The sequence below is a fragment of the Neopelma chrysocephalum genome, unplaced genomic scaffold, assembly GCF_003984885.1.
Source record: "Neopelma chrysocephalum unplaced genomic scaffold, ASM398488v2 Primary Assembly neopelma1_45, whole genome shotgun sequence".
NCBI classification, from domain to species: domain Eukaryota; kingdom Metazoa; phylum Chordata; class Aves; order Passeriformes; family Pipridae; genus Neopelma; species Neopelma chrysocephalum.
In genome coordinates this window covers 14,855,767-14,877,374 of record NW_020897704.1, presented here as the reverse complement: position 1 = coordinate 14,877,374, position 21,608 = coordinate 14,855,767, and the positions used below count along the sequence as shown (strand labels likewise).

General features: G+C 36.3%; 1 protein-coding gene and 1 long non-coding RNA gene across 12 annotated transcripts in view; one reads left to right on the top strand and one right to left on the bottom strand.

Annotated features, from left to right (window-relative positions):
- Positions 1-3,972, bottom strand: part of LOC113965690 — a 23,501-nt gene extending 19,529 nt beyond the window's left edge. For 5 of the 6 annotated variants that reach the window (XR_003533606.1, XR_003533605.1, XR_003533608.1 and 2 more), the window contains exon 1: positions 3,603-3,972. This is a non-coding gene — a long non-coding RNA (uncharacterized LOC113965690). The remainder of the gene's footprint in view (positions 1-3,602) is intronic. The other variant, XR_003533607.1, reaches the window with a different exon arrangement.
- Positions 1-20,929, top strand: part of PCLO (piccolo presynaptic cytomatrix protein) — a 327,397-nt gene extending 306,468 nt beyond the window's left edge. For all 6 annotated transcript variants that reach the window (XM_027679476.1, XM_027679475.1, XM_027679467.1 and 3 more), the window contains 3 exons: positions 14,760-14,894; positions 15,501-15,646; positions 20,310-20,929. In XM_027679476.1, the coding sequence (XP_027535277.1) occupies positions 14,760-14,894; positions 15,501-15,646; positions 20,310-20,450 (422 nt within the window). In that variant the 3' untranslated portion in view covers positions 20,451-20,929. The remainder of the gene's footprint in view (positions 1-14,759; positions 14,895-15,500; positions 15,647-20,309) is intronic.
- The last annotated feature ends 679 nt before the right edge of the window (positions 20,930-21,608 follow it).

Below are 21,608 nucleotides of genomic sequence, written 5' to 3'. Positions count from 1 at the left end.
CAGACTTGCAGTTCAGCAGTGGATCCCCCTTTTGCTTATGAGACTCCATGCAAAGGGACACTTCTGATACGTGTGATCAGAAGGTGGGAAAAAGTGTTCTGAAATAACTTCAAAGATAAAACATGGTCTTCAGGTTCTTTTGCATGCAAACCCGTATTTCACAATGACAATCACTTTACAGAAATAATTAGCAGTCAATAAGCTCATTTAAATTCATTTGAGTATGAATATGTCATATTTCCCAAATCAGATGGGCAACTTAATCCTGCTGTCAGGGAAGAAAAGAGGTCAATTTGACATGATGATTCCAGATATTATACTTTGAATTTGAGAAAGTTGTCTCATAGATTTTAGGAAAACATTTTTTCCCTCCAGAAATAGATCATAATCTGAAATGATCTTTAATGACTTTGTTAGTGTTACTGAGCTAATATATATCTCTACCTCAATACTTACATATTTAAATACTATTTCTACCTTTATTTTTATGCTTATGTACTCAGTGATTAATTAATTTTGTTGGGAACTCAGTGAAAAGCTGTTCAAGTCATTAAATAATGTCAAATGCTAATGAGAACTACTGACTAGTCTTGAAATCCTGGGTTTTTTTCTCAGTCTTCAATCATTTAATACTTAATACATTAAACAGTTCAACTTATCTCTAAGATTTTCTACAGCTGTTAATATTTTTTTCTGAACTAGAATTAAGAGACTTGAATTTGGTAAGAAAATATACATCAGATTGTTTTTCCTAATGGATGCAGAAACATTTTGTTGTACATAAGGTTACTCACAACATTTAAGTTGCAACCTGATGCTGGTTCTTCTATGTGATAAAGAAACAGGAGTTTGAGATGATGCTTTATTGTTCTTCACAAGGTTATCTCTAGTGATACTGGGTGTCCCAGCTGGTGTGGTAACTAACCATGGACCGGCACCAGCTCAGCAAATCATTCTTCATGAACGTTACCTTAAGGGACAGTGCGTGTTTTTATTTTTGAGCCAATTCCAGTCAGATATTCAGTAGACATATAGTCTCTCTTTAGGGTTTCTGAAAAGGCAAAGCTGTAGAGTTTTTAAGTATTCTTTACATCACTCCAGACGACTATTTTTTGGTGACTGTTCGGGGGAAAGCATCTTTCTTCAGTTCATGTAAACTGGAACTGAGGATTTAATAAATCTGTATATCAGATTTTTATTCAATCTTCTCTCTTACTCAGAAAAAGCTTTCTGAGTAAGTTCTAACTCCAGAAGAACATATGATCTGTTTTCCTAAAATCTGTCTTCATTTTTCGCTTAAAAAACCAACCTCTTTCTGTTCTAAATCAATTAAAACTTTAAAGAGAGCCTGTGTAATTCCTGCAGATAGTGGAATCATATTCATAAACAATGATCACAAATACGTTTGCTATACTGTATTACAAATTTGTAAGTATACAACAGTAATAGCTTTTTAAAAATGTCCCAAGTACTTTACATTTCAAAATCCACCAGACAAGTTTTAAATCACATTATGCAAAGAATCCATGTTGTACTTTCAGTTTGTGAGGTCTTGCAAAACCCTACTTTCAATTCCCATATGCACAGCCTTAATTTTTAAATGTAAATTACGAGCAAGACTTCAACAGTCATCTTCAAGATTCCTGAAAAAATCATGAGTGTTGGCCTCAGTGCATAAAGTCTATGAAGCATTAACTCTCAAAGCAAGAGAGTAAACTTTTCTAGTTGCCAGAAAGTAAATCCACAGGAGCTGTCAGAGCATTAGCTCACTATGAGGTACTCCTTTGTATTTGTTATTGAAAAGGTTCAATTAATTATACAAGTTCTACTGCATGCATACTGCCCAGGAGCAGAAAAAGATTTCCAGGGAGTTACAATATAGTTGGGGTTTTTTATATCTACAGATAGATAGTATATGCTTCAGTGACTTCAGAAAATGTAGGGGAAGTTTCTAAGCCAGACAGATTTAAACACCAACATATGGGTATTTTCTTATTCACCTTTTCTGGTGAACGTAATTTTGAGAAAACTGTCATCAGGAAAGTTTCCCAGTTGTGGGTAGAACTGATGTCAAGTCTAGGTGAAGGCCAAGAGATCATAGCCTCAGAACCCCGTACTTGGGAAAGACTCTCAGGCCCTAAAGCCCTGAGTAGCATCAGGGAGTGGTCTCAGCATCTGAGATGTGAGATTTCCAGGAATCAACATCTGACTTTTTTTTGTCTTAAAAGGTTCTAAATAAATGTTTTAGGTCATACTGAAATTTTTCAGTCTTGCACCATGAAAATTTTACCCTTGAATCTCTGCTACCAACATATCACATTCTCCCATTACTGAACATTAGTCCTCTGTGAGAGGACTTCTATCATCTCTCCCATTCCCCATGAAAGTTCAAAAACTCAGAAACATTTTTGGCATTTTAACCCCAATAGAAGATTGAGACATCTTCTGTAGTGTCATTTCATCCACTTGGAATATGGATTTATAATTTTGAGCTTTGCCATTGTTTTTTTATGTAATATATGATTTCATTTACTTAACTGATTTCTTACCAGTTCATGAACACTGTAAATAGGAGCACATTTTCCCTTTCTCTTTTTCTTTCTATCATTTCAGTCTTCATAACAAGGCTCTACAAATCCATTTACATAAGTGCTGTTGTCCCTGTATTTTTTCCTCTGTTCTAGGTTTTTATGTGATTTTTTTTTTATTCAAACATTTCTCTGTGGACTTTAATCATACACATCAGTTCAATAGTGCAATGAAATACCAGTTTTAGGATATGTCTGTTATAACAGTTTGAGGAATTCAGCATAGCATGAAATGAAAAATAATGGCACTACTGAGTGCTGAATGAGATGGAAAATGTAAAATATGCATTTCACTGAGAAGTAGGTGGATTCCTGGTGAAAGGCTACAAACTTTAAAAAAAAAAATTAAACAAAGAAAACAAAACAAAAAAGCCAACCATTTAACAGAAGACTCTGGGCCGGAGCTGAAAGGTAAATTGATATTTCTCCAGTCTGGTAACTTCAGGAACCATGTCCACATTACTGTGAGGATGCCTGCTTCTGGGCATCAGTCCTCCAGGGGCTGTAGAACTCTGACTTCTGCATAATACTGTGAAATACTCTGCAGAACATTACTGTTCATCTCTCCTGAGCAAAATTTGGATCAACACATTTTTCTAGTTTTGACTGAGCTGATTCTATGTTTATCCTGATTAATGGAAAAGATCATCCCCTGTTGCTCTGTTGGACAGATTATGTAGGTAGTTGAATCCTAGTAGTGATTACAAGTATTCATTTTTATGCTAAAATTTCCTAGGTTCTCTACAGCCAGACACAAAATACTCTGGTGGTCCTGGAAGACAGATTTGATTTTCTTTCATATATTAGTCACAATGAGCTTTGTTAGAAATATCACAGCTCTTACTGTCACACTGAATAGGCAATATATCATACTCTTATACTTAGTTGTCTTATTAGCAACAATTATTTCACTAATCATTCTTATTTAATGAGAGAGAAATAGCATCCCAACAGTGGTCTGCTACCACTGTAACACAACTATGTAAAAGAAAATCTATTAATATAATAGCATACCTGTCTTCCACATGAACAGTCAGTGCAGAAGCATCTGCTCTGGTACCCAAGCTGTGCAGCACACACGGCTGTGCTCTCCAGTGTGTAGCTCCAGGGAGGTATGAGCAAGACTTTAAGCATATTTCACTGAAGAGCTTCAGAGCTGCAGTATAAATCTGAGGGGGAATCTGGAAATCATGATGTGAGGAGTGAATAGGCACGTTCTTACCAAAAAATTTCATCTCCAGCTATCATGATAGTGTGCCTACTAGGTTTACAGCACAAAAGAGTGCTAACATATTGTGTTAGCTTGGTAAGTGTATGGATGTATTTGTGTATACAAATGCCATCTTCCACCTCCTTCTCACAGAAAGCCTTATAGAGTTACATATGCCACCATGTGTTAAGTAATTTTTTTTACGGGCTATAAATGACTTGGCCAAGCTGTGAAATGAAACAGCTTGTTCCACTGCACTAACAGTGCAGGCTCAGATCTTATTGTCTGTGAAGTAAATGTGTGATGAGTCACTTTCTAAATGAAAACACATCATAAGTGGTTCTTACACCAAGTCCTGTTCACTGTGTATACATCCTTGTGATAGGACAGCTTTATGACAAAGGGAAATTATCAAAATATAGTATTATTTGCAGTCATAAGTCAGGAAAGATCAGTATTTTTTTTCTGTTTAATTACCTCTTTTAAAAACTTTTGCATATTTAGTAAAAGTAGGCCTGTATTAGATGTGTGGGTAACACCTACTCCTGAAGTTATCACTTTATCCTTGAACTGTTTTTCTATTTATGTTTCTAATGATATAAATTCTTAAAGACCTGGATCTACTTTAACCATCTACCTCTAAGGCTTAATTTTTTTGCATTCTAATGACCATATGTCCAAAGCACTACAAGGAATGAAAAATCACTACCTACACAGCCCTCTGCCAAAGCAAATAGGTGTTCCTGTTATGCAACATGTTCTTGGGTTTACATTTAAATGCAATATGACTGACTTTGCTTCTGCCTGGCCCACAAATTATAGACGTTATATAAATAAACTTTGTTTTTCATGTCACTCTGCTCCTGGAGTAGTCAGCAGGTTTCCTAACAGAAAACTACTTTTCAGAAATGCGATCTGCAACTACTTTGGTTTTGTTACTTTCATTTTTAGCTGTTGATCTTAGGAAATACATTGTTCTTACAACATTTTCTGAGCACTCCATGTATTTTAATTTAGGTTGGTGGATATTGTTTTTAATCCTAAGTAAAAAATATTCCATTCAAATTATTTGTTTCTCTTTGGATTCCCAAAAGTAAATAATACTCAAAACCTACTTAGCAGTCTAGTTTTTCCCCTTCCAATACTGTGCTACACAAGATTTCTGAATTATGTTTATAATTATTTGATCCTCTTTATTAGATCTTGAAGGACATTTTCTATTACCTCTTGCTGACTTCTGTTGGAGTCATTTCATTCCCCTTAAAGTGTTCATACTATTATCATTGTACTTTCATCATATTGTAACATAAGTCAAATGGACTTAAATTCAGTTCCTAGTATTTCTAGATTCAAGCCTGAATGTCTAATTTCTCAAAAATCAAGTGGACAAAAAGAATAAATAAATCTATTATGATAGTCACATCTTCACATATACATTCAGAGTAAGAAGGTGCAAAATTTTTCATTATTTTGGCACAGAAGGTGATGATTGGCTTCGATGTGATTTTGTCATTTCAGACTATATTGTCAAACTCTCAAAAACTTGCATACCAAGACTAAAAAGAGTTTAAAAATGTTTTTAACATGGGAGAGGGAAAGTAGCTTAAAATCTGTCATCATTTAAATTACGACCTAAGCAAATCTAGCAAAATCCTCCCTTGTTTTGTGTAGGTGAGACACATTTTGTGTTCTCAGTGACATGGAAAAAGAATTTGCGGACTCAGTTGTCCTACTTTAACAAGATATTTATGCTATATTACACAAAGATTATTGTAGTATTGTGCAAATACTTTACTGAACTGTGGTTATGTCAGATCCAGACTTTTACAGACAGTTAGCAAATTTTTTCTTCCTTTAACAACAGATTCCCTTCTTGGTAAAGCCACAGTAGAATAAGCTTAAAATAATCAAGGTTCAGGTTGCTCTGCATGTATGACATTACATAGTTTTATTGTTTTCCCTGTATGAACTTCTGTTCATACAGAAAGCCAGGGCAAAGTGTGCCTTTCATCATCAAAACTTCAGATGTGCTGTGGCAAGCCTCCTTTTATGCAGCTGAATCTGCAGCGTCTGATATGTCTCATTATGTAAGATGCTAAAATTGTGAAGACTATGAATATATATTTAGACTCAGACAGTGATTTATGGTGAGGATGAAAGGGAACAAAGGTGGTTGAAGAGAGTTTTGCCTTCTGAGACTGCATAGTTCCTCCTCTCGGATCCAGGCTGCACCTATCTTTGAAGTTCAATTTAAATCGCAAGAATAATTTCAGCCATAATTTTAGCTTTCTCTCATTAAAGTTATGGAAAATTACAGTGCTGTAGATTTTAATTTTGATATTTCTTGCGTAATGTAATTGTTTAAAAATCAGTTTTCTAAGTGGAATCCATTAACTTGCCTCTCAACTGCCACTGAAAAAAAATAAGCAGGCATTTCCAGAAGGAATTTATCCACCCTAAATAAAAAAAAAAGGTTAAGATGTTATCCCCATTGATTACAGAATCTAGGAGTTAGCATTAGACACATAAAATTCCTTATGATTAACCCTGTCACTAGTTTGTAATTCTAAAACAGAGCTAAATTTTGGGGAAGTCTGGTATTTGAATGAATGCAGAGACGATAGAATAATCAGCTTAGGAAATAAGGATTCCCTTCCACAGAAATATAAATAGATATAAATATGAGATATCTAGTAGGTTGTACCATGAATTAGTTGTGTAACTCTCTTGACTTTTCTCAGCTCATTTTTATTCTCTCTTTACCTACTACCTGCCAAATGCACACAGGTGTTCTCTGTTCATCTTCACCGTTAAAAATAACCTCTGTGGTCACCTTTGATCACCTAAATTTGAAATTTACAAGTCTCATGATTTCGCCTCCATTTATTCCAAATGTTTCTGTAGTACAGGGATAAGTCTTGCTAGAATACTGAAAAAAAATCTTTCTGGAGAATCCTCTGAACCCTTATACTGTCCTTTAGATCACTGGCTTGGGCAACTTCCTGACACTTGTGAAACTTTTTCTTCTAATTCACTTACTCTAACCTTATTCTTTTGTTAGCTGCTTTCCACTGCCTTATGAACATTTTCCTACAACATTTTAGAAAACCACCCAATAGAAATAAAGCTGGTTGAAACTGGATTGGTACAAGTATATGATTTTTATCAAATGTGTGAGCATGTGTGAAGTATCAGTGTTATTTTCCCACAAATCATATTACTTCAGACCACGAGTTTTTACATATGGCATGAATGCACAAGCATTCATATTTTGATTTGGTTTGGTGGGGTTTTTTTGTTTGTTTTTTGTTTGTTTGTTTGTTTGTTTTGTTGTTTGTGTTTTGTGGTTTTTTGGGGTGTGTGTGTTTCTTTTACTTTCCAAAAAATAATAAAAGAATAGAAACTCTGAAAGGGAGGCACACACAGAATGACCAATAAATGGAACAGGGTTTATAGATATTTTTCTGGGAAATATTCTGCACCTCAAAATCTCAACAGGCAAAAGGCTTTCTCTGTTTTCAAAATTTATTTTGAACAACAGTTTTGTTTCCCCTGAAAATAAGGTCTGAACATCTTTTCCTTCAAATATTCTATGTTTAATCCTACTAAGAATTTTGGGCATACAGGCTAAATTTTTGCACCACTATATATTTAAAATTTTGTGGGCAGTGAGCCTGCTAGCTCTGAGAATCACAACATAAAGCTGTCAGCTTTTTCATATGCCTGAGCCTCAAAGTGAGCCACCCTCACTGCCCACAAAATTGTAAATTGTGTTTGCTGTGAGCAAAGTTCCTGAGTTCTGCTCCCCCCCATCACATGATTGCGCACGCGTCACGTCAGAGGAGACAGGGAGATATTAATGAAAGACCTTCTTTGTTCATCTCATAATATAGCCTGTTCTCAGCAGCCCACATTCCAAGTAAGGAGATGAAAGGGACCTTCAGCAGCTGGAATCCTCTTCAGAGCAGAAGTAAATGAATGCAATCTTTCTCTGAGCTTCAGTTTGTCCCATGAGTGGTTGATTGCACCATGCAGCACAGAATGGGTATCCACCTGCAAGAGGAGCAACAGATTTCAGAACATGCATATATTCAACCTCATCTGTGGAGCCAGAGAACATATTTTTTGAGACAGACCCATGTTAGTAATCCCAACATCTATTTAAAGCACTGTGAGACAGGAGGAAGTAGTAGTTAAGACTGTGTGAGATGTCTGAGTTTTCTTCAAGTAGAGAAAATGAATATTAAACCAGTCTACAGGGAAAATTTTGACAACTATCATGGAGAAAGAAATAAGTGTGAGAAAGGTGAAAAGGCAAAAAGAAAGTAATGAAAAAAACTCAAAAGGACAGAAAAGGTTGGAGCCTGTAAATATTGGGAAGCATTGTTTATAAAGGTTATCCATCATTATTTTACAGCAGCTTTGCTAGTAGCTCATGTCCCAGCAAGAGGATGAAAGGCATTATGAATACAAACAGCTGGTACTGCAAGTAACTATTCTGATCATAAAAATTAATACAAAATAAAAATAATGTAAAAAAAAATGTAGAGAGAGATTTGAGAGATTTCCTTTAAAAAGATTGGAAGGTTTTGGCTGGTATTTTGACTTCTTGATATATGTACTTTTAAAATGATACTGAATACTCTTTTGCTTTACCTTCAGTTGGAGCAGTTGGAGTTGTTTAGCTCTAATACTGAAATGTAAATATCAAATGGCTAGTATTTGCAGTAATACTGAATTATTTATTGTGATAAGATGATGTTATCTTGTTTTTCTGAAGCATAGCTGTCTGCTAAGGATAAACTTCTGGTACTGAAAATAGTGTTAAAGGAATCCAGCAGAAACATATTTCTTGCTACAGCTGCACTCTGTTAAAATGATGTGTATGAGCTTCATGGATTACAGACAGGAATACATGAGAGTGGCATAGGTCCTCATCAGCTTTTCTAAGTGTCTTTGTGTTTTCTTATGGTATTGCACACCAAAGTCCTGTCTATGTTTATACGATCAAAGTCTCTCTTCACAATAAACCCAATCCTAGTTACTAAAACCAAACAACTCTAGGAGAAGTAGATGTTATTATCTTCATCTCTGAGGTTAGGCACAGAGATGAAGTCTAAGATCACAGAAAGCTACTAAGTGACATGGATCTTTTGGCAGAACCCATATTTTAAAGCTGTAATTTTTGCTTTTTTGAATCAAGTTATCAAGACTTGGATTGGAATCTCGGATTCCTTAGATTTTATCACATGCTGCTACATATTCTAACTCTCTAAATATTAAAAACATACTGTAATATAGCTGAATACAAGATTGTGTTTATGTAAGATATACAGCTACATAGAAGCATTTGAGTCTGGGAAGCATCTGAGTCTGGGTTCTGGAAGATGTTTCTCATTATACCATATTACAGTCCAAGTCATTAGACATCTGTGAGACAAACAGTAGTATAATGATAATAGAAATGCCTGTATTCTATCAATAAACACTGTACAGAGCTCTCAGAGTTACATTAGTTTTATATTTCAGTATATTAAAACAGATAAAGATCTAAGGAAATTATGCATATCTTCATCCTAAATATTATGTAAATTCTGAAGTTTTTTACTTACTCTTTCATAACTATAAATATAAAAGATTCAGAAGAAGCAATACTTCATTTTCTACTCAGAATTGCTTTTAAGACTAGTTGAGAGACAGATTTCAGTTTGACTCTGGGGAACACTCAGGCAAAGTGTGACAAGTAGCAAATACCAGAAGTCACTAAAGAAGAAATCTGTGGAGATTTCAGAGAATCACTGAATATTCTGAGTTGGAAGGGATCCACAAGGATCATTGAATCCAACTCCTAGCCCTGTCCGGGATCATCCCCAACAGTCACACCATGTACCTGAGAGTATCATCCAAATGCTTCTTGAACTCTGTCCCTAAACCTCCCCTGACACAACCTCAGGCCATTCCCTTGGGTCCTGTCACTGGTCACCGCGGAGAAGAGATCAGTGCCTGCCCCTCCTCTTCTCCTCATGAGAAAATTGTAATTGCAATGGGGTATCCCTTCAGTCTCCTCTTCTCCAGGCTGAACAGACCAAGCGACCTTTTCTGTTCCTGCCACAGAGCAAAAAGATGGGGGTCAGAAGACACAGGGCTGATGGCAGCAGGAATGTGTCTGGTCTGCTTTAGAGCAGGGCTTGACTGCAGCAGTAGAGCAAGCTGTTCTGCATCAGCTTTTGGAAACCTGGGATTGCTCGCTGGGATGGATGCTTTCTGAATAGTGGAAGTAGTATGTTCATAATCAGAAAGTGTAGCAATAAATTCTCAGAGTGTGCTTTCTTATGAAAATGCAACAAGCTCTCCGAATGCACACAAAATCCTGCTAAAACAAACCATAACATCATGTACCTTGTTCTTCCACATACATGATGAATAAGGTACACTAGTCCTGTAGATTGTAGCCACAAAGTATAGAAAAGTAGAGCTGGTTTTAGCTTTTGGGTTTTTTGTTTGTTTGGTGGGTTTTGTTTGTTTTGTCCTGCTTGTTTTTTCCAGCATCTGAGTTCTTTGATAGTAAGAGGATGACCTGGGATGTAAGGAATTAAAAAAAGAAACCAAAAAACAACGAAACAGAAAAAACCCACCACTACCACCCAGAATTAGCATTGCCATGTTCGGTAGGCCAATATCATTAGAAGCTGTTCAGAAGGACCTTTCTCTTGTTTAAAATCTTTGACCATAAAGTGTCTGACTCTTGAAGCTCCAGAAGAGCATTTCTTACCTATTTTGTAAACATTAATTCTGTTATAAACCTCATTTGGAAGGAAAAATGCTGGTAAATAGTTGTTAATATTTTTTTCCCCCTGTATTTTACTTTTATTTCCACTGCTCTAGTACACGCCAGTCACTTTTCTGGAACAGAAGGAGCCCATACCAACTTATACATAACTATGAAACAAAATGTCAATTTATGTACTTTCCTAATTCTGTTTTCTGGCCATCTGGCATCCATTCAGAAAATTACTCAAGTATGATGCTCATCAAGTAGCAGCATTTAGACAACTCATATTTAAATCTCCAAGTTTAACCTACTCATATGTGATCCATCTATGTGAATAAACATAGTCAATCTCAGAAGGCAATTCAATTTATTCTAAGGTAAATGTGCAAATTAGCTCAGAACTTTATATTTAGACAATTGAACTGAATGAACTTCCTGCCATTCTCCAGTGAGATTTCCTTGATCATTTAATGCATTAGCCTTGATAAAACAGAGTGATGGGAGGCAACTCTTTACTACTGTCTTGGGTAATTCTGTTTGACAGCAGGCATTTGATCAAAAAGGAGTGGGAGCACAATCCATAGTTATCAATCCCTGGAATTGACAACAACAGTGCAGATGACACATCCTGTGATTTACAGCAGCAGTCACTTAAAACTAATAGCAAAACTAATTAACCTTTCACAGTGCTGAGGGTGACAGTTCTACAAGAGCAACAGCTAATGTTGCCATCACCACAGCAAATTTAAACTCCTTGACTTCTCAAATACCTTCCAGCAATTTAGCTAGTAGCCATCACCCTTTAATTGTTAATGAATTGTTAATAAACATGGTCCCCTAAAAAGAAGTGTGTTGTCATGCAAAAAAACCACAATGCATTTAATCATATATATAGATATAAATATATTTAAGAATTGGTTGCAGTTATCACGTTCCAAAAGTGAACACAATGCTGTTGTGCATATCTGTGGTCCCTTTGTGGTACGTCAGTAAGTGTGCATTTGATATATATGTAACAGGTAAAATATCACACTAATTCAGCTTAAATATCTCTTATTCTTTTCAATTTTTACTCTAGCATATGTTCGTAGAATATCTTTTTTTCACTCCTTGTTTCCTAGGTAAATTAGACAATAATTTTTTTAGTACTTTACTATATGGTTCCTTGCCACAGTGATAAACCTTGTTTGCTCCTGATTCATCTAAAATTCATCTTTATTCATCTAACTAAAATGTTAGTACTCAAGTTAAAAATTATTTTTCAATGCCTTGGAAAGCCATATTAGTATTTTTCTCAAAAGATATGCGGTATCACTTTCACTGTATTTACTTTTTTTCAGTTGCATTGTAGCATTTATCATAATCCAATTTACCAAAATACCTGCAATCTGTTCCCTTCTCACATCATTTATGATTGATGTTTTCTAAACTTGTATAAGAATGCAAAAGGTTGTGACTTGGTGCTGTATTTTGATTTATTCTTACCAATGCAACCCTTGGGGTCATCCAATCCCATGACACCCTGAGGAAATTTATTTTTGTCACACCAGACAAAGAACATTCATGTCCAGCTCAGCCCACTGTGAACTTTCTCATCAGCTCTTAGACAGTTCACCATTAACACTTCCCCTCTTCACTGTAACTCTCATTTCCATTTAAAGAATCGACTCCACAAACCAAGGCACATGCGCTCTATTCTTACACACCTATTAAAGGAAAGATGTAATGAGCATATACGAGAAAGGGGGGAAAGTTAAGAAATGGAGGGAATAGGAATCTCTTCTGAGTCTACAAAACTCTGTTAGGTTTTGAAGTGGTGATTTATTTTGGTGCAATGTTTCATAAGGCTGGTATTAAGGCTCATTCACTGCTTGCTGTGGGAGAAATGAAAATTAGTATGAAAGCACAAGAAAGTTATCATGCTTCATGTGCTTGCAGCTGGAGATCATTGTTTTCCCCATGAGGATTAAACAGTGAAGCATGATAGTTTGTCCTAAAGAGCATCTGGGGATATAGAATAGTCCACAGAAAATTTCCAGATGTTGAGATATGGTGCTGGAATTTTCAAACATAGTTTACTGGGATCATTTATCCTTTTTTCTGGCTCACAGCATCACAAGTAGCATTCAACCCACCTCATCTCATTTTAAGTTGAATGCACATCTAAGAGGTACGAAGGCAACCAAGAGAAGATCCTAACAACTGTTGCAAATAGAGTTTAAAGAACATAGAGGGAATAAAATAAATAAGCCAAGTATATTTTCCAGAAAAGACTGTGAGTAACTAAAGATTGCCTGAAACTGTTTGTCCTACAACTGTTCATGCTGGGCTTTTTTCAAGGTCAAGGATTGGACAGAGTGCAAGAACTAATATTGATCACAAATCCAGATTTAAACAACACCTTTCAGGTGTGTCATATCTTCATTGGTGGTTTGAGGATTTTATCTACAGAGAAAAGGAGGCATTATAACTTTTCTTCTATCTCTTTCCAGTCATTAAAAATCCACAGTTTAACCAAGATAGACTCAATAGGCACTCAACACTTCCAGAAAAAAGGTATCATAACAGATTAATGGATAAGAAAAGGGACATTGTTGGCCTTTCCTTCTTTGATCCCAACTACAAATGATCTTTATTGCTGCCATCACAAGATGAAGGTGTTATTCTCTTTCCACAACCATATAGCAGAAAGAAAGATGCTATTATGGCATATTCAAACCTACCGAAATGGCTTTGCCATGACTAAATACTGTGAAAGAATCACTTGCCTCATAACAGGTTTTCTCCCACCTTACAAACAATACGTGAAATGCTGACGCAGCTGAAGCTGAATTACAAATTTAGTAATGACTGTAACTAAATTAGATTCCAGCTCCAGTTTTTGAGGAGAGTTGGGGACCCAGGTGGTTGCTGAGATTGTTATTAATTTTTTATTCATGATCCCCAAAAATATTTTAAGTATAAAAAAGTAGAATTGACATCTGCAAAACAACAGCTGTCATTTTTAGTGGGGATTTTTCAAATTCGGCTATACATTTGTGATACAAGAAGTAATCTCTGAATGCCACTTGCCAACTTTATACTCTGTAATGGAGAACCTTCTCCAGATGTATCATAATTGTTTACTCTCTGCAGAATTGCTTTGCACCATACAACATCTTGGCATAAGCTTCTAGAATTTCCAGTAATGTGTTAAAGCTCCAGCCTGCTGGCATCAGAAACTAGGTAGTATATAATCCCAGGGGCTTTATGCTTTCATTTCTTTTGGACTAATGTCTGAAGAGAAGAGGGCAGTGAAATAATATTTTCAGTAGCAGGTCAATAGATAAAGAAGCGCAAACCCCACTATGACACGATGCTATTATAGAGAGATTTGAGCAGAGGACATGGGCTCTGCTTCCATCACCATACACGTTTAGAAGATGTAGCCCTGCTTCACTCTGCCTGGCTTCTGTAAAGCCTTGTGGGAGGACAAGCAGAGGAAAGGCAAAATAGCTTTGCCTACATTTCCTTCTGTGCCTTCTCTCCATCTCTGGACTGATTTAGAGAGAAATCCATAAAATGTAGGAATAATGGGCCTGTATTTCTGCCCACATAAGAAGGGAAAATATCTTTACTTTTAAAGGTCACTGTGAGCACTTCCCTTTAAATTGTGTGAATGATATTGCTCCATGTATGCAAGAAGGTGAAACGAAATGCTGACTTCACCAGTCTTAGTTCATTGCCTTTCGATATCTTACTTATAACACTCTATTTGAATGTTCTCCTTTTTTCTTTTCTTATCTTTTTTTTTTTAATGAGGTAACTTCAGAATCTTGTAGTAAATGTTTCTGAAAAGGTGAATTGCAGTGACCATTATGTGACTTGTCATGACTTCTAGAGAAATTTCTATTCTTGGGAAAAAAGCTCCACAGAGGCAAATACATTCTGAAGCATTTAATCTAGTTATGCAAGTGTACTGCATGTATCTATCATTTGCTCATCCAAGCTATACGTTATCCTTACACTGCTGACTGAAAACTATAAGCTACAACTTTAGCTATAAAAACTGTAATTAAAAAAAAAAAAAAAATTATACCCCAAACTAAAAAAAAAGAGAAAAAAAGTCAGAAAACTCTACTCTTCAAGTTAGAAAGATACATTCAGTTTCCTTTTACATTAATGAGGGTTGCTTTTTCTGCTTTTCCAGGTAAAACACAGGTTATGGGTGAAATCAAGATTGCATTAAAGAAGGAAATGAAGACAGATGGAGAACAGCTGATAGTAGAAATCCTTCAGTGCAGAAATATCACATACAAATTTAAATCTCCAGATCATCTACCAGGTATCACACAGAAACCAGCTTCATGATACTTTGAAAACATCAAGTAGGTTGTTTCTCAAGTCAGTTAACAACACCACTAAAATGGGAAAGAAAATTGCTTCTTAGCCAGGATGAATATTCTACAGGATTCTTTTTTAAGTGCCTTTTTTTTCTCCTGTGAGCAACTTTAATGAAAGTAAAAACATTTTGTAGAAGCAAATTAACTCTCAGAAGTTAATCCTCTTTTTAATTTACTTTTGATTGCTAAAAATTAATCCATTTTTAACTTTAGTAAAAATTATAAATCCCTAGGTTATTAAAGAAAAGTTATATCTAGTAGAAAATTGTATTTTGGTGAAAAAGCTTTTTAAAAACTAAAATATCATGTTCATTATAATATTTTCATACTTAGATAAAGACATCAAGGTATTTATTCCTTTAATGACAGTAAACACAAATTAATTCGCTTCAATTTAGTGGGGTGATTCCATTTCCACACCATGTGAATGAGAACAGAATAGGGCTCTGTAAAGTATCATTTTTTTCACAAAAAATCCCCTCTGTTGAAATCATTAACAATGACTATTTAAAAACTTGTGTTTAACTCATTGAACTATTCTTCCCTAGACCTGTATGTGAAGCTGTACGTTGTCAATATCTCTACCCAAAAGAGAGTAATTAAGAAGAAAACCAGGGTATGCAGGCATGACCGAGAGCCTTCATTCAATGAAACATTTAGATTTAGCTTGAGTCCTGCTGGGCATTCTCTTCAGGTAATTCTGCATTTTATTTAAACCTAATCTTGTATGTTGTCCATGCTGTGCTGTGGGCACTTGAGATCAATCTTCTACCCCAGTTGTTTGCTGAAAAGAGAAAGCTACAAAGGAAATAACAGTTACATAATAATGGAACTATCAGGCTAGAGGAGGCATTAAAAGATGAGTTACTCCATCACACCACACTAGAGGAAGGGTATTTATAGATCAGGCCTGAAAATTTTAGGCTTGATCTATTCTTAAAATTGCATAGAGAAGTGAGTTATGCGTGCCTTCCAAGAATAATTTCTATGTATTTAGAAAGTTTAGTGCAATATCAAACTTAAATATGCCATATTTTTAAATTAAGCTCACTTATCCTTAAGTATCCTCACAAAGCACAGAGGAAAACTGATCCACTTTCTCTTTAATTATTTTTTTTTTACATTGAAAGGCTATTATCTCTCATCTCTATTTTTCCAGGCTAAGTCAACCAAATTTCTTTGATACGTCCTTTAGCCTAAATGCCTAATCATTTTATCATTCTCTCCAGTTCTTCAACTTCTTTAAAAGTCATGGTACCTAGAATTAGACACAATAGTTATATTCATGAACATTGAGAATTACTGATTATGCTAAGTGAAATATTCTCTGATACATTTGTGAAGGAGCTGACTTTTTTTTCTTCAGTCTGTGACACATCAAGTGATGTGTGGAACTGGTTTGGGAACAGTCCCCCTTCTGTGTTTTAGTTGCTTAGACAGGTTTGATAGTATGGTCAAGCTGGCTTTTTTAGACAGGTAGGATTCAATTTTCCTACTTTCATTTATTTTCACATGAGTAGATTGTTGGTAATTGTTGGACTTATCAGCATCCACTTAATGTACCCTTAAATCTTGCAGACCAACCTAAATAAGCCAGCTACATTCTGATGACTAAAATTAATCTGGATTCTCTGAGTGCCTACATTAAGCATATTGGTTATATCATTAAAATTAAAGCCAAAATGGATGTTGCTTACTGAACAAGGCCAACAAAAATAGATGCTCATTTTCCTGTGTTAAGGTGTCCTAACATCTTATTGTTTCAGTAGACTCGATAAAAGGCTATTTAATAATTGATATTATCTGGGAAAATCCAAAGTGATCAATAAAGTCTTGCCAAAGTTTATGAGCTAAAATTCCTGTAAAAGCTTTGCTTCCAGTAGTAGTTCAAAGAGGACACCATATGGAGTAGACCAGCAAAGAAGAACTCACAGAGTCCTATGGAAAAATAATCCATCAAGTGGTTAGGGTGGGAGATAGTGAGGGAGGTATCCATAGGAACACTCAGCTGGAGACTTGACAGCACTTTCTCAGGAATTCTGTGATATATAGAGAAGAGGAGACTGATGGGAGACCTCACTGCAGTCTTCAACATCCTCATGAAGGGAAGTGGAGGGGCAGGTACCGATCTCCTCACTCTTGTGACCAGAGAGAGGACTTGAGCAAAAAGCATGAAGATGAGTCAGGGGAGGTTTAGGTTGGGTATCAGGAGAGAGTTTTTCAACCAGAGGATGGCTGGGCACCGGAACAGGCTCCCCAGGGAAGTGGTCACAGCACCAAGACTGAGAGAGTTTAAGAAGCATTTGGTCAATGTTCTCAGGCTCATGGTGTGACTCTTGGAGTGTCCTGCACAGGGCCAGCAGTTGGCCTCGATGATCCTGATTGATCCTTTCCAACTCAGCATATTCTGATTCTATGATATGTACTGGGAGTGCTCACCAGAGCTAAGAAAATGAGGGCTGTAAAAGTATCCTGCAAAAGTATCAAGGAACAAATTTAAAACAAACAAAAAGTATTTCTACTTCATGAAACTTGGATTTTGAGCTGTAAAATTTGTTCCCATTATATATGGTGAATTCTAAAGACTTTCACATTAAAAATAACTGGAGAAAATGATTGGAGAAATTTATGGGCAAAAGACCTCATAGTCTGTTAAATGCAAACTTGCTACCCGTGAGTCAGGAACCCAGTGATCCACAGATCACAGTGGGTATTTTGAGAGACTGTCACTACCTGATTGCCTTGTTCTTATATTCTGCCTTATACACTGCCCTCAGCACTTTTGGAAGCAGAATACTTGCCTGGAGACATCCATGATCTGACTCAGTATATCTGTTTTGTTATGCTTTTCAAACTTATCAGTTGATTTGTTCCTATGGCAAAGCATGAAGTTGGATGATTTGAATTCTGAACCTGAGTAATGAACATTTAAGGCCAAAGAGATGGACATTGTCAAAAGAGATTTGGAGGAGAGGGAAACAAAACAAAACCAGAATGCATAAAACGAAAATGGAATTGGAAGATTAAGGGAGAAAATAAGATCAGAGAGAAGCAGTAGGATGAGATCAAACATGATAATCATAGATGGTACATTGTAAAGAGCTATGAAAACTAACCAGAGGCAGAAATTAAGACAAGGAAATGCACTTTAAAAACCAGCAGCAAGAGCTGTGAATAATGGGATAAAAATGGGAGCATGGGCTATTGAGGAAAAAAAAGGGAGAAAAAAAAGCAAAGAAAAAAAATGAATTGCCTGGTATAGAGTACTGAGGATAAGACAAAAAGAACCCTGGAGATCAGAAACTAAGAGTAGCTGATCCAGGATAACAAGACTGGAATTTAAAGGCTGGGACAGGGAAGAAACAAGGATGAGAGACAGACAAGCTAGAGAAGACAGATCCTAGGGTTCCAGCTTGGAGGAGTGGAGAGAAGGATCAAGGACAGAAGTGACGAAAAATTTGTTAAAATTTTTTCTGTCCCAAAACTGTTGATGAGTCAGAATGAAAACATTCTGCAGTAAACATTTTGACAGGTTTTAGACAAGCACTTGCCTCAGCCCCTGACAACTTTTTCCTTATTTCTCTATTTCCCTGTTCCTTAGTAACTCACCAGGGACACTTCTGGAAAGCACTACGCTTCTGGTTCCTTCACCTTGTTCCCTAGCTGGCTCCTCTTGACTGCAATTAGAAATACATAATACATATGCAAGGTTAATCAGAAAAAACCAGAACAATTTATTTCACTGATGTTCTGGTTCAGTTTTCCAGCTTCTGGGAGGTCCATTCTTCAGCAAATACTGAACCAAACGACCTAGAAAGCCACCAGCAGTGGAGGCAGGCTGTCTATTTTCTCCAAGGAGGGGTTTTCTGATGAATTGACTTTCCTAATAGTTTAATGCCTAAGAGTAATTTGGTCTTTCCTCCTCAAACTTCTTGACTAATAGCCCTGCAGGTCTAAGCTGTCCAGGTACATACCTTACTCCCCAGTTGATATCAAAACTGGACATGGAACTGGAAAACCTATTCTGGAAAATCATTGCAAATTTCTTCCCTTTTAAAATTTATTTTTAAATTTTATTTGTAAGGTAAAGTTTGCATTTTTTTCCTTTTTTTCCAATATCAGAATGGAAAATTTTCAAAAAATATTGATGTTTTAAAGGAAATTAAACGAAATTCTAGCTCTTCTACGGTTCTGTTACATGTCTACTACCATATGGTCTCTTCCAGCATTTCAGCAGATACAAAATCCTTGATTTCTGTCATTCTTGTTTTAGCCTAGATCTTTGAAACTGAACAACAAAATGCCCTATTTTCTCTCCTGCTGGTTCATGCAGAGGGTGACAGCCTCCTCCTGTTATCAGTTACCTCCCTTTCTTGTTGTTTGTTGAGGTCTGTTCAGTGACTGAGAATTTTACAAACCTGCTCCTAATCCTATTATAGAAATGCAAATTTTCATTTCTTCTTTTTTGTTTTGAAAAACTTAGCAAGTTGTTAAAAAAAAAGGAATAAAGAAGAAGCATTGCTCTTTTCTCAATAAATAAGTTACTCAATAAATAAGAAATGTTAAGATTTTCCTGAATGTATAACTCTAACTCACGCCCTGAAGTATACCTATTATCAAATGCATTTCTCATAGAAACATGTATAATGAACCTAGAGATCCACAGAATGAGACAAGTCCTTCAGAGAAGTGCATTGCTTGCATGGCATGAACCCTTTTAGCTGGAAAAATGTGGCTAGATGACATATCAGCCTTGAAAACCCAGTCTGCACAGCTCACACAAGCACTGGGGCTATTCCTTACCCTTCCCATGCTCTATGTCTGGGTGAGCAAGAGCCACAAGATCAGATCCAACACTGTATTTCTCATCAGAGAAATATCAGGAGTGAGATTTCAGACCAACTCTACATTTTAGGTTAGACTACCACAAACCAGACCTCTGGGCTTTTTTTTTCACACACTAACTCTGAGTTACAGTCTACATACAGGGCACCTTCTGACTTTCACAAACTTAATAAAAGCTGGTACTTCACCTGCACAAAGCTTTACCTTGTAACTTAAGACTTGACCTTCTGTTTATCTTTAGTAACCAGCAGGTGAACAAATGCTCACTATCATTCAAGATTGTCTTCTAGGGGCTACATCCCATGATAATGAAATAGAAGAGGGAGAAGATTCAATTTTTACAGGGCTTTCTTTTTATTGGGAAGGTGGTTCTATATACAAAGTTATGATCACTCTTTCTTTTGTGTGTGTAGTGAATCAGAGCTCAAAATTTCTGAATCTGTCTTGTTTGCTAGCAAATTTAGTATGTTAATATACACACTGATAATTCTTTATTATTATTATTTTCCCAGATTCTGCTTGTCTCCAATGGAGGGAAGTTTATGAAAAAGACACTGATTGGGGAAGCTTATATCTGGCTTGACAAAGTGGATCTAAGGAAAAGAATAGTAAACTGGCACAAACTGTTGGTCAGCTCCACACAAACACACTGAGTAGAGCTGCCTGCTTAGGGCACAAAACCTGCAGAGTCTGCTCTAAACAGCATCACTCCAAGACTATAGTTTGATATCATTGTGTTTAGCTAGTCTTTAAGAATACAAAGTAGAAAAGAGCAGTCTCTGGGCTACACAGCACACTTAAATGAGGGCTAGTACGCTTGTTTTTGCTGCAAAAGACAGCAAAAGGAAAAGAAAACCTGGGCCCAGAAGTTAAAGTGAGGCTGTTTGAAACGAAGACTGATACGAGGGCTCCGTGTTGTTGGACTCTTTGTGAAGAGAGTAACTGTGAAGGAAATGCTGAAGGCTGGAGGCAGGTGTTAACGTGGAGTTCGGCTGCAGCTGGAGGCAGTGTGATGGAAAGTGCAGTCTGGTTTTCTATACCACCAGAAGGAGATCATTTTATGCAAAAGCACCTAGGGTGACTGACTTTCCAAATCTCACTTATCAAAAGTGCAAAACTTGCTCCTCTGCACCTTAGGATTTCTGATAATTTGCTATAGTGAGATTATGCCACTTGACACAAACTGCAAGGCGTTTGCAAGAGTGGTAACGTTATTTTACATTACTTTTTTCCTCCTTTTTCTTTAAAAAACTATGCTGTGAAGAATCAGATCTGATTGTTTTATTTGTTTCTGTGTCTTAACAATGGATATAAACCACTCTCTAGAATGTTATGAATTAAACTATATTAACGGTCTACAATTTGGGATGTGATTTTAAAGAGAAAGGACAGGATATAAACCACACTACATCGGAAAGAAAAAATGCTGTTTTAATGTCAGTGACACTGTACTTCACCCCAGCCTTTGAATCAGGAGGTCTAAAACAGTTTGAATTGAAGAAACTTAAGCACTGGGACTAACACAATTATTTCAACTAGTCCATTTCTCAGCAAGCAGTCTTTTTCTGAAATTGTATGCAGATGATGAATTCTAGAATATTTAGTGGGCACTTTGGAGCAGCAGACCCACTGTGACAACACCAACCCACTCAATGCAGGGCTCTGTATCAACACTAGTGACACTCTAGAAAGAGGAAGGGACAGCAGGGCAGTTCCTGGCTGGATGCTTTTACATTAGAGAAGATAAAGAATATCCTCTTGCTATCTCAGGTGAATGTCTGAGTATAATCCACTGATTATATTCATGGTTA